The sequence below is a fragment of the Barbus barbus genome (assembly GCF_936440315.1).
Source record: "Barbus barbus genome assembly, chromosome: 1".
NCBI lineage: Eukaryota > Metazoa > Chordata > Actinopteri > Cypriniformes > Cyprinidae > Barbus > Barbus barbus.
Window position 1 is genome coordinate 5,724,801 of NC_136729.1, and position 13,850 is coordinate 5,738,650.

Genomic DNA, 13,850 nt, shown 5'->3' on the forward strand with positions numbered 1-13,850 from the left:
TTTTTAAAAATACTTGCCAAATCCGAAAAATTCAATCGTTTTAAACAAAAAATCATGTTCTATAGTGTCGAAAGCCTTATGGAAACAAATAATATAAGACTATTAAATGATATGTATTCATTATAATCCACCATGTCTAAAATCAATCTAATATTGTTACTAATGTGTCGTCCTTGAATAAATCCAGTCTGTTCTTCATTAATAATGTCATCTAATCCATATTTCAGTCTTTTAGCAAATATATGTGCAAAAACATTGGCATCATTATTTAAAAGACTAATAGGCCTCCAATTGTCTAAGTGAAGAATATCTTTGTGGTTTTGGAATTAGAGTAATAACCCCTTGTTTTAATGAGTCTGGCAACTCTCCTTTATCTATAGATTCTTTATATACCGCAAGCAAAAACGGTGCTAATTTATCCATGAAGACTTTATCAAATTCACTGAGAAGTCCGTCGTTACCTGGAGATCGATTATCTTTTAAATACCCAGTACATTCTTTAATCTCCTCCAGTTTTATCTGTTCATCACAAAATCATTTGAAATCTTTACTAATAGTTTTTGCTTTCCCCAAACCATTCAGAAATGTATCCAGCTCAGAATGAACTGAATTGGAGTTGTGGAGATGTTTATAAAATTGAGTGACGTATTGAGATATCTCCTTCTGATCCTCCGACACTATATTATTTATTAATAATTTCTTTTGTAATTCTACATTCTTTCTGTCGTTTAGCAAAAGAAAGCATTTTCCCCATTGAATTGACGGCCCTTCCCGTTTTAAAACAAGAGTGTCTGCTCGGATTGTTCATAGAAAAATTAGTTTTTTTCTTTGTCCATATAAAAAAAATGAAGAAATTCATGGATGTGCATAAAATTATGTTTTCTCTGCTGTATGCTAAATGCTATCAAACCCACAACCCCGAGATGTGATTTAAATCACTGACTGAAAGGAAGCTACAGCAATGCACAATACTATTCATAAGAATATCTTTTGCCTGCCAAAACTGCATTTATCAGGAGATTACGAAAAATTATAACAATTTAAACTTTTCAAAATGTAGTCCATTCCTGTGCAGGCATCATTTGCAGTGACATTATCCTGTTTTATGCCCCTCAAAAGGCCTTTTATAACTTTGTAGGATGCTAAAATGTAATATATGGCTTCCAAGGGCACCTGTAACAGATGCTTTACTGTTGAAGCTCTGTACTACTCAGTCGAGGTTTTGTGTAGGTGTAGAAACATCCCAGGACTTCTCATAAATCTTAAGGTCCGAGAGGTGCTATGAGAAGAATATATTCATTTTTCAGCCAACTAACTGAGCTATGTGTCTTGTCATATGCATTTTCAAATTATGATTCAAATAATGATTGGGATTTCAAATGTAATGCCTAGATTAGGAACCCAAGCTATAATTCTTAAGAGCAGAATCCATTTAACCATTTCCTGTAAGCGTGCATCTAGCAACAATATATCCAAAAGTAAATCGAGGATCGTTTCAGTATAAAAAAAAAAAAAACAGCATGGGGAAAAACATCACTATCATGACAATCATGCCTTCACGACACCAGTGTACAAAGCACTAATGCTGGTGGTTTGGTATCAGCCACTAGACGTCTGTCGTCCTGTTCCATTCGGGTTCCATCAGTTTCCACAGATCTCTGTAGTGTGCTGCTTCAGTCCTGAGTGCTTTATCTCTCTGGAGTGCTCTAGAGGCGTCTAAAGTCCGCATGCTGTTTTTTTGGGAGCTGGGCTATACAGAGCGAAGTCTTATTTGAATCACTCTTGTTAAAAAATATATGAGAGTGCTGATATTTAATTGATGGCTTTCCCAGACTGCGCAAGGTCTTGTAGCACAGCTAGTCATAAAGTGGCAGAGCAACTATCACAACTGTCACAAAACAAAAATCATGAAACAATATCACATGATCGGCAGTATGAAAACATCTTTAGTTTCTGCATCTATTTAATAGTTGGATTGACGACCAACACAAATTTGTTCTAAGAACGTAGGCCTAGCTTACATTCTCGTAAATTATGAAATGTATTTTTTTTTTTTTAAGGTAATATTCTATTTGATAGTTTCGACATTTTTATGAGGACGTTGCTTTTGAATCTTCTCTGAACATTCTAAAAGAATTTAAATAATTTTAGATGAATATCCAACTAAAATGTTTACAAAACATTCCATGAACAATGTATAAATAGGCTAATGTTTTTGTTTGCTACCGTTTTGAAAACATTACTGAAGATCAGATCATTCTGAATGAAGGTTGAATCAATGTTAGTGGAATAAACTTGCAGGAAGGTTTCCAAGGTTTGCCCTCTCCTCTCAAAAAAAATAATAAAATGCACGTGATCCCAACAGGACAAGCATAACAATTTTGTGGAAGATATTCAGGGTGAAACTGAGCAACTGAAGCCAAGAAAACTGTCTGCATCACCACAATCCTTTTCCTGTTCTATCCTGTATCAGAGATTAATGAAGCACAAAGAACATTCGTACCATGAAAATGAAAAAGATAAGCTCTAAACACTTCATTGTGCTATGGCGCTCGCTTTGGCTTGAAGATGCGGGCCTTTACTTGCAGGCCCACGAAGATAAGTTAGCCGCGTTTGGATTTATCTAAATGGAAAATGAGATCACAGTGCGCCTGAGAAGATGGCACATCCGAACAACGATAATAGGTGCCTGTTATTACTGTTATCTGCCTCTAAACAGTTAAAGCCATAATTAAATTAGGGGAATTAATCTTGCATAATATAACCTGAAAATATGGAAATGGTCCTTTATTTAAAGAAAAAGCTAGAAAGATCCTTTAAAGCAGAAATACAGTATGGTTTAGAAGGTAAATGTATTATCTGATCTTTATTTCAATAATTCTTTTAGCAGTGTTGGCAAAACAGAACAGTCTACAGTCTTGCTAGGAACAAAAAAGGAGATATGAGAGAGATTGTAAAGAGAGAGAGAGAAGAATGGAGAGAGAGCAGGCTGCATTCATAAAGTAACAACCCCGAATTGAAGATTTGGTACAAGCAATAGAATATCCATTATTATACCACAACGTCATGTTTTGACATAAAAAAGACAAGCAAGAGATGCACACATCGAGAAGCCATATCTTTGGGAAAAGCATGCCATGGAGGGAGGGGTACGTTGTGGATGCTGATTAACTTTGACAGGATAAGAGGTGGAACAGAGTCACCACATGCACCTGCTTTGGCTATATTGGGGTGGGTGATGGAAGTGAGAGTTCACACTGACGGATCCTTGCATAACACAATCTCCAGCTCTGTGCGGAACAGCTTTCCTCCGTCAGACAACGCCATGATGCTCTTCTTTGAGCTAGACAGGTTTTGAGGGTCAACAACCTAAAGAAGGACACACATACAGTAGAGCTAGTAAATTTCATACAATTATTTCTACAATTGTAAATGTCCAAATTGGGCCCAAAGTGTCAATATTTTGTGTGGCCACCATTATTTTCCAGCACTGCCTTAACCCTCTTGGGCATGGAGTTCACCAGAGCTTCACAGGTTGCCACTGGAGTCCTCTTCCACTCCTCCATGACGACATCACGGATCTGGTGGATGTTAGAGACCTTGCGCTCCTCCTATTTCCATTTGAGGATGCCCCACAGATGGAGACATGCTTGGCCAGTCCATCACCTTTACCCTCAGCTTCTTTAGCAAGGCAGTGGTTGTCTTGGAGGTGTGTTTGGGGTCGTTATCATGTTGGAATACTGCCCTGCAGCCCAGTCTCTGCTTCAGTATGTCACAGTACATGTTGGCATTCATGGTTCCCTCAATGAACTGTAGCTCCCCAGTGCCGGCAGCACTCATGCAGCCCTAGACCATGACACTCTCACCACCATGCTTGACTGTAGGCAAGTCACAATTGTCTTTGTACTTTGATGCCGTGTGCGGCGTATGGTCTGAGCACTGACAGGCTGACCCCCCACCCATTCAACTTCTGCAGCAATGCTGGGAGCACTCATACGTCTATTTCCCAAACACAACCTCTGGATATGACGCTGAGCACGTGCACTCAACTTCTTTGGTCGACCATGGCGAGGCCTGTTCTGAGTGGAACCTGTCCTGTTAAACCGCTGTATGGTCTTGGCCACCGTGCTGCAGCTCAGTTTCAGGGTCTTGGCAATCTTCTTATAGCCTACACCATCTTTATGTAGAGCAACAATTATTTTCTTCAGATCCTCAGAGAGTTCTTTGCCATGAGGTGCCATGTTGAACTTCCAGTGACCAGTATGAGAGAGTGAGAGCAATAACACCAAATTTAATACATCTGCTCCCCATTCACAGCTGAGGTTTTGTAACACTAACGAGTCACATGACACTGGGAAGAGAAAATGGCTAATTAGGCCCAATTTGGACATTTTCACTTAGGGGTGTACTCACTTTTGTGGCCAGCGGTTTAGACATTAATGGCTGTGTGTTGAGTTATTTTGAGGGGACAGCAAATTTACTCTGTTATACAAGCTGTACACTCACTACTTTACATTGTAGCTAAGTGTCATTTCTTCAGTGTTGTCACATGAAAAGATATAATAAAATATTTACAAAAATGTGAGGGGTGTACTTCCAACCGTACGATAATCCAAACACAAACCTTAAAAACAACACAAAAATGGGTCACTGGGCACAAAACCAAGCTTCTGCTGGCCATTCCAGTCCTCTGACCTGAACCCTGAAGAAAATGAGTGAGGTGAACTGAAGAGAAGAAGCACCGTCATAGAGCTGGGAATCTAAAGGATCTGGAGAGATTCTGGATGAAGGAATGGTCTCTGATCTCTTGTCAGGTGTTCTCTAACCTCATCAGGCATGATAGGAGAACATTTAGAGCTGTTAAACTGACAAATGGAGGTTTCAAAAAGTATTGAATAAAAGGGTGCTGTTAATTGTGGCCAATGCGTATTAGAGAAAAACATTTATTTCATAATGATATTTCTCCCCATTTTAAATTCTTATTATCCAATGAAAGGTTAATTTTTGTGAATTTTTTAAATAAAAGATCAAAAGTATTAACAATGCAGATTAATTTTCACAGCCTTCTTTGATCATAGGGTCAAGGGGATCAAGGGTACCGATATTTTTGGCCATGACTGTATATGCAGCTCCAGATGCAGCTTTTGTGCCACAATTTCAATAAAAAGACTTAACAGAATGCTACATTCCCAACTAACATCAAGTTACCATTTTATGTTTTTGGTAGAGGTCTCTCAGCAGTGCATCCAGTTCCTGTTCATCAATGTAACCATTTCCATCCTGTTGAGAGAAAAAAAAGGTTTTCATACATCCTAAATCATAAACATATTAAAAAGACATTTTCTAAGAGTGTATTTAATATCTGACATAACACTTATGAAGAATAAATCTTTGAAAACTGACAAGAAAAATACATCTCCGTAATGTACACATGGTATGGTCATGTGTGGATAACTAACCCACAACACAAAACAAATGAACAAGGACACAAACTTAAGAAATATACCCATTATCTGACCTTATCATAATAGGTGAAGATTGCTTCAAATTCTTCAGCAGATATTTTGATATTCTGATGATGAAAAAGAAAGAGATATTAGTTTATGCTCAAGGCATGTGTGTGTGTGTGTGTGTGTGTGTGTGTTTGCGCAAAAGACAATGTCTGTCGAGGGTTATAGTCTAATATTAATTTGACTTCAGATTTGATTTTGAGCGTTTAAATATTCATAACTGGAAAATAACCCTTCTAATCCTTTGGATTACAACGGAACAGTGCAGCAACATAAAGCATCATTGCTACTGTAAAAATAAATCAATTAAAAAAACATGCATACCATTTGTAAACATGTCAATATAATATAATAATGTGATGCATTCCTGCCAAATATTGCACATAAAAGTAATTTAGAAAATGGCGTTGTGCAATACAGAATTCCAGTAATGACATTAACAATATTCAAGTCATATCTCAAAAGCATTGATTTTTATTCTATTATATCGGTTTACAATTTTTAGTCAGCATTTTATTATTATAATTTAATATTTATTAAATATTATTCATATATATTATTAAATATAATATAAATAAATATACTTAAATATTGCAAAACATATTTTTAGTAAAATGTCTGGCTATAGAATAATACCCTTTTATGAATATATATAATCTTTTTCATGACTGAAATAGCAAAGGACATCTTGGTCACCGAATTTTGACCCTGATCATGCTATGAGACTAAACAGAACATTCTTCCAGTCTTAACCTATTTTCTGTTGTTTTGATGAGGAAGAAAAAAAAAGACAGAAAAATAAAGAGAGAGAGAGAGCACCCAGTGAATGTGGGGAGACTGGGTCAGATCATTACATCTCCAGGTTCAAGAATAATCTATGGAGATTATCGTAACTATAGTAGGATTGAAGTAATCCCTATCAACCCATGCTCTGTGGCAGAAATCAGTTACCAATCTGCCATCAAGTTCATACACAGACAAAACCTATAAACACACATACAGTACAAACACACACACAAATAAACCTGTGTACCCAAATACACATTCATCTGTGTTTTCTACATGATTTTAGCACAAAACATGCATCTGATCTACTGCTCTAAAAAAAGAAACTCTTGCCATATTGCAAATCGAATCTATTTTTCTTCAGCTCTGACTCTAAGCTACTGCGATTCTACTGTAACTGCAAACAATTGCCAGCTTCTAGTATATCACAGTTTTCAAAACTTGAACTGAATGACACTGGTTTCTGCTTTACAGCTGAATTCAGTTTGTTCATAATTCATGAATTTTGCAACATCGTCTCTATTATTGAACTGAATTGAATCAACATTGAACTGACTCAAACTGAATATAGACAAGAGCTGCTTAATGCTGAATTGAAATAGTTTCATAATTAATTTTTCACAGTTATTGAACTAAACTAAACTAACCAATTTGCCTCATTTTAGAAGTGTGCATCATTGACTACTTTCCTGTTTAATACTATGAAGCTGCTTTCAAACAATCCCTTTTGTATAAAGTGCTAAAAAATATAAAGGTGAACTCTGTTTTACACAGTATTATTCTAAAGCACATTCTGTCTATATACACCATGTTGTTTATTGCTACAGTGATCTACAGTGAGTTTACTGGCATTTGTTCCTCACTGGTCAATTTGTAATATTAGTATTTGCACTCTTGTTTTTCATTGACTTTATACTTACATTTACATAACTAATCAAACAAAAAAACTTTGCATTCCCTGGAAATGACAGACATAATCAGTTCATACATTCGCTGGATCAAACCCATAATCTTATTCTTACTCTCTGCTGTTCTGAGCTGCAGGAATACTTTCCTTGTACTCTGCACAATGGCAATAAAGTTGAATTGAATCTAACATTATGAACACTGCTTGATCTTACCTGAAACTTGAGCAGAAAATTCTCCTGCACAGGAAGCAGTCTGAAGACGCAAAATAACATTTGATAAAATATTGTATTAATATGCATTCATTTCAATTCACACAGAGGCCTTCTCACCTAGCCATCTCAGACAATCCCAGTTTCCCATCACCATTCAGGTCAAACATTTTAAGCTGCAGAAAAAAGCACAAATTAAAGAGTGGCTGTGTATGTGTGTGGTTGTGTGTGAATTGTGTGTGTCTACTCACTATGGTATGTGTATATTCATTCAGTTTCTTGTCATCATAATGTCTGTTTGCTTTCTTCAGCAGATCTGAGAGAAAGCCCTGGGGAAAAGAAATGATTTTATTTAGTAATGGATCTATAATAGCTATTGGAAGTTCTGTGTGACCTATCGAGTTATACCTTCAGTTCATTGGCTTCAATGTATCCACTACGGTCAGTATCATATTTTCTCCATGCCTGAAAAGTGAAACAATAGCTTTAAGACACCTCCACAATTCCCACACGTATATATATATATATATAGATCCTGTGCCCTGCAAAGGTGAAACAGACAGGGTTTCAATCAAAATTGTTCTGATCTATGATCTATGTGATTATGTTATCTTGATTAAACCAGTGAATTTGGTATTTGGACTTACTGGTGAGCTGATCTAAAGTGAAGGAAAAACCTGCCATGATTTACTAGGATGTGTGTTATGGTGTGCATTATTGTATAGCATGTGTGTGTGTGTGTGTGATTTCCTCTGAAATGCTAGCAAAATGCCTTTATCATGTCCACACTTCTGAAAAGTCTCTCCTCTTCTACAATTCAGATGTTCAAAAGAATGAACATGTTTGTATTATTTACTAAATCACCATGTTGTACAAATGAACCTCCATTAACCCAGTTACTCACACATATACACGCTGTGTTCCTTTATGCATTGCAGGCCATTCATAATGGATAACCTACTGCAAATAGCATTTTTTAGCTTTCTCTCTGTTTTTCTTTCACTCAGATGCACACAAAGGCACCTCGGCTACTGAAAAATATTTAATTTTTACAGTACGTCGTTAATAATTGTTATTAATCATGTCAGTCAAATTACTGATATGCACAGAGAGTTGACAGTCGATATCAATTCAAATAAGATACGGCAAAAAAATAATCACTGTTACATACTGCCATAAACTCTGCACTGGATCCCACAAACTGTCTGAAGCATAAAAGAAAATTCTCCTCTGTGGGCAGGATTTGGGCCAGCTGAAAAAGATGAAGACAGAAAGAATTATTGTCATCATCAATGTTGTAAAAATACTGTTAAAACAAAATAAATAATGTGGTACTTCTCACTTAATTAAATATCTTATAATAAAAAATTAAATGTTACATTTTATATAGATATATTATATAATATAAAGTGAGTAAAATATATTAATAACATAAACATTAAATATACTGAAAACTAAATAAGTTTTCTTTTCCTAAACACTACATTTAGACTCATTCTGAAAGGGATTTCAGCACCATGGACAGCTGCACAGTGGAGCACAAAGCTCTTATCCAAAGCATCCCTTCTTGCTACACAATCGACCAAGCGCTGCTGTCTGAGTTGATGCCTGTGTATAAAGCCTATCTGCCTGGCTAAAGAAGAGAGTGTATGCTCTCGGTTATCTTTTCCGGCCTCAACAGAGGAGCTCATCATTGCTGAACTGCTGACGGGACACTAAACCGTACCAAAACGAAAAGTCGGAAAAGCTCTGAAACCATCTGTCTACGTCAAGTTCCACCTCTGAGTGCTCTGACACACAAACCTGGGCCTGGAGGATCACCTTCTGTCTATGTAGCAAAAAGTACTTTTTAAGCCTTACAATCGATCTGAAGTTTTGTTCGATTTAAGGATGTGTCATGATCATGCAATGCTTATTCTATATCTGAAACATTTACAGATCATAAAAAGAGACATTCGAGTTCAACAGAATGCATAAATGCATCCATAGTCAACATAAACCCTAACACTGGATTGACTACAGGTTCTTAAGTACAGTCAGATTTTTTAATGTTTTGGGAAGTCTCTTATATGCTCACCAAGGCTGCATCAAAAATACAGTAAAAGCAGTAATATTGGGAAATAGTATTACAGTTTAAAATAACTGTTTTCTGTTTTAATATATTTTAAAATGTAATTTATTCATGTCATGGCAAAGCTGAATTTTCAGCATCATTACTCCAGTCTTCAGTGTCACACGATCCTTCAGAAATCATCCTAATATGCTGATTTAATGCTAAAAAAACAGTTGTGCTGAAAAATGTAGTGAATAGTAGTGAACTGTAGTGAAAACCGAAATCTTTTGTACCATTATAAATGTCTTTGCCTATCTACTGCTATCTTTGATTTATTTTGTTTGTGTATTTACTGCATTTCAATACAATAAATTTGCTTCCTGTAAAAAGCGAACATCTCTATTCTGTTGATTTCTGTTCCTCTGTTAACAGATACTAAAATCAAATGATTCTAGTTCATACCAGTAAGAATGAAAAACCTACTTTTAAAGATATGCTCTATCTTTCTGACAAAGTCGAGCAGAAAACCCTAAAAAGCCGGAAAGCAGAAGATGACAGACATGACAATCCCAACATGGCTAATCTGCGGTTCCAGCTTAGATTCACACACTGCACACAGAAGAACAGATCATTGACTCATACAAGCCTTGAAAAAGTGGTCTAAATGAGCTGCTGACATCCTGCCAGCTTTCAAGATATAGCAGCATGTTTGAGATTTTGTACTAGACTGAAAACAGGAAAATTGTCTGAAAAACAGTGAACATCCAAACTTTGGTGAGTTATTCTATGTACCACAACCAGGAGGATTTTCTTCATAGTCATTTATAATTTCTAATACAGTGAGATTTGTGCGATGCAGATGATTTGTATATAACCACCTCCCTTCTGCATTAACTGCATGATCTCCAACTAAGTAAGCTTTAATCTGCTCCGTGGAAAGGCTCCTATCATCTTTTCAAAACCATTTTACTTCTACTAAGCCATATGGGACTTATAAAACAGGTCAAGGGAAAGAAATGTACCACCACTAACAACATTCAAAAACAACATACCAGCCAAAAAAGGTAATAGCTTCATAACCAAAGCAGATTGACTTTAATTGGAGGAAGGAAGGAGTTCATATGTTCATGTGGCCTCTATGACTGGATTAGTGAGGGTTTCTTCCAGCATAAATCATTTTATCCATTCATTCGTGCCGTCATCATGATGGACGTCCCCACCATCCTCTTCCTCCCTCTTCATCCATCTCTCCCTCCACTCATTCCTCTCACCGCCCCCCACCCTTCATCATTCCATCATCTCCTCGATAGATGCCACCTTCTGCCCTCTCCTTCAAGCCCTAATCTGCCCTCATTGTCCTCTTTCTATTTCTTCCTGGTGTTCCATGAATCTCAAAGAATGGTTCTGCAGAATGTTCTCTCTCCAGAGCTTCAAACCATTGCTGTGACTGTAGTCCAGCCGTGAAAATTTACCTCTGACATCTCAATCTTCCCATCACCGTTCTCATCGAATTTTTGCATAAACTCTTTCATCCTGTCTTTGAATGAGGAATCTGAAGGATCCTGAAAACCAACCAAACACGTCTGACATGAACAACAGCACAATTCAAAACTATTTGTTTTCAAATAGCTAGTTCAACAGAAGTGTCACTTTATGTATAAAAATATTTAAAACCAGAACTGCATTGACATTAGAATATAGCAGCTCAGATGGCATGTGCATTAAGTTAGATTAGACTAGACATCTCGTTCTGCAGTTCTTATGTGACATTCAGATCACCACTTATCAAGTACAGCTGCAGCTGATGTTTTTAACATAATTAATGAACATACACAATACTGTATATGACTCACCGCACTTTTCCTAGCTAGCTCGAGCTCACGAATGAAATTTTCCAGTTCCTTCCCTTCAATGCAGCCATTTCCTAGAAATTAAAAGAAGAATTTAAATTCATTAATTAAATTATGAGTTTAAATGAACATCCAAGACACACAGGTGCAGCTCAACTCACATTCTCTGATGCAACTTGACAATCAGTCTCCCTATATTAATGAAATGAGGATCTAATACTAGTTCTTGTCTTGTTGATTTAAACTGCTGAAGGACAAAATGCAGATTATAGATAAATCAATGAGCTACAAAGGGATTTTATTTTTTATCCATATATTCCTCAGAAACAATGCCTGGCTTATACAGGGAAAAATATTGCATTTTATACACAGCTCTTTTTTTAATTATTTAGTTAATTTTAACCTTTATTAATATTGATAATGGTTGTTAAAGAATAACTAATGCCGATGTTTCAGTGTTTTCAATCTTAGGCTAAAAACTAACCTAAGATCGTTTGGTTGTCTTGGTGGGTCTCCCATCCTTGCCAGACTGGTTTTAGAGAGTTCTGGACACTTTCTTTAGCTGGTCAGGCAGAAAGACCATCTTAAACCATCTAAGTCCAGAAAACTAGCTTTGGGTGTCTGTAACAACTTTTGATGGACATCTGACATTCCATAGGCTATATGTCATTTCCAAACTAGCCTAAACCAGATGGTTTGCTGGTCTTAGCTGGCCACTTAGCATTCCGGAGGTCAGGCTGGGAGACCAGTTAATCCATTTGAACGCTGAGAGACCAGCTTGACCAAAGGAAGACCAAAGTGGGAGGCCAGCTAAAACTATTTAAGACCAGCTTAAACCAACTGAGAACAGAAAACCATTTTAGGCTGGTTTACGTCATTTTTTTTCTTTTTTTTTTCTAGCAGGACTCTCAAAATCCCCGCCCATAACTTTTCATCTTCATAGTCTCTCAAACGCTGACACATAAATCAATTGCAAGGAAAGATTCCATTCCAGGGAATGGAAATCAATAATGCCAACACAATTTACTGAGCTGAGAAAACGCGTGCCTAACGCTGAAAGAAGTTAACAGGGCGATAGCAGGCAATCATCCCACTGGCGCCTTTTCAATTCCCTTGAATAATTCAAGAATAGGCTGTGCATAAAACTGCATTGCACATTGCCTGAGGATTGCACTTGCGTTAGCGTCCCGCTAGATCACTGTTGCCAGATCCCGCAAAACAAACAAATAGTTCAAAACGAGTAACAAGTAAGCATATGCATAACAATTCTCAACTTTCAAAACAATCCCAAACTACGTTTGTCCATAATATTCAAAAAAAGACTTTATGAGAAACAAGATTATAAAAAAGCGAACGTGGCAACGGCCAAGCTGCTCATGTAGGCTACTTGCATTCACTTTTTCATTTTTAAACGTAACTCAATGAATTTAAGAGGAAACCAACATAACATTTTTTAATAAAAACATAGGTTACATGTAGGCTATGTGCGGTACTGCAAAGAAATATCATGTCATAAATGCTTTTATCACTCAAAACAGATCAGAAATTCAAATAACAGGCCTAATAATAATAATATTTCATGCATCTCTTTAAAAAAGTTTAATTTTGGACAAGAATAGCATACTGCAGAAACAGTAGGCTACTTCTCTATCACTATATGAAGTGGTGGAGAGACTCTTCTATAAACATATTTTACATAGTAAATTAGGTTATTGCTTAGATATTTTTTTATTATTACAATTAAACTTTGCTTTCATATTTAATCATAAAATATAGAGAATATATTTAATGTAAATTAAAGTTTAATTCATTGTAGACATAAATCAAATGTAATACAAAAATCACTTTGGACAAGTAATAGCCTCCGATGTAGGACTAAACTAAGGACGCTTTTCGTCCCGGGACGATTCACTCACCATCAGCATCGAATTTATTCCAGATGTCGAGAAACTGCGAAGCAGTGAGTTCCACCAGGTGCAAAGGAAGGGGTTCTGGTGCTTTATTCGCCATATCTATCGTGTTTCTCTCCCCTCTTTTTTTTCAAAGAAACAAGTATCCTGTATTTGAAGCACTCCTCTACTCCTATGCGAGTCACTGCAAATAGTCTGACAGAGACGGCCGTTTTTAACCCCCTCCGTAACTGCTGAAGTCTGCAGTTCATACACTCACCAATAGACGGCATCATATAGCGCGTTTAAAAGCAGCTTCAGCAGGCGTGTTCATTCAGTTCCGTACTCTAGGAGCATCACACCAGGATTATGAAAATTAATTCAAATGTTCACAAATCCTAAATGTAAAAATACATTGATGAGTATTATGCTTGCCCAAAGCAGATATAGATAGATGGATAGATGGATGGATAGATAGATAGATGGATAGATGGATAGATAGATAGATAGATGGATAGATAGATAGATAGATAAGCTCCTTTATGTCCATAACTTAAGCTCCTGAATATGTCAGATAAAACTAGTTTAGTAGCATTACAATAATGTTAGTGTGTTTTATGAATCTATAGGGGCTGCAGGGATTT

At 36.6% G+C, this 13,850-nt stretch overlaps 1 protein-coding gene across 1 annotated transcript; it reads right to left on the bottom strand.

Annotated features, from left to right (window-relative positions):
• Positions 1 to 2,841: 2,841 nt before the first annotated feature.
• LOC306876523 (calretinin-like) lies at positions 2,842 to 13,415 on the bottom strand. Its single transcript, XM_079427788.1, has 11 exons — positions 13,234 to 13,415; positions 11,321 to 11,391; positions 10,940 to 11,029; positions 8,586 to 8,666; positions 7,823 to 7,879; positions 7,666 to 7,743; positions 7,535 to 7,590; positions 7,418 to 7,457; positions 5,519 to 5,572; positions 5,209 to 5,280; positions 2,842 to 3,369 (listed from the first exon to the last, which is right to left on the bottom strand). The coding sequence occupies exons 1-11, from the start codon at positions 13,325 to 13,327 to the stop codon at positions 3,253 to 3,255; spliced, it is 810 nt and encodes a 269-aa protein (XP_079283914.1). The 5' UTR covers positions 13,328 to 13,415; the 3' UTR covers positions 2,842 to 3,252.
• Between the last annotated feature and the right edge of the window lie 435 nt (positions 13,416 to 13,850).

What these genes read in the sequence shown, in the direction of transcription:
- LOC306876523 (XM_079427788.1), bottom strand. Translation starts at nt 13,327, where the DNA reads ATGGCGAATAAAGCACCAGAACCCCTTCCTTTGCACCTGGTGGAACTC. An exon ending in TTGAAGCCAATGAACTGAAG is followed by an intron (nt 7,744 to 7,822) that starts GTATAACTCGAT and finishes TCTTTTCCCCAG; the next exon opens with GGCTTTCTCTCAGATCTGCT. An exon ending in ATTTTCTGCTCAAGTTTCAG is followed by an intron (nt 5,573 to 7,417) that starts GTAAGATCAAGC and finishes TTTCATCATCAG; the next exon opens with AATATCAAAATATCTGCTGA.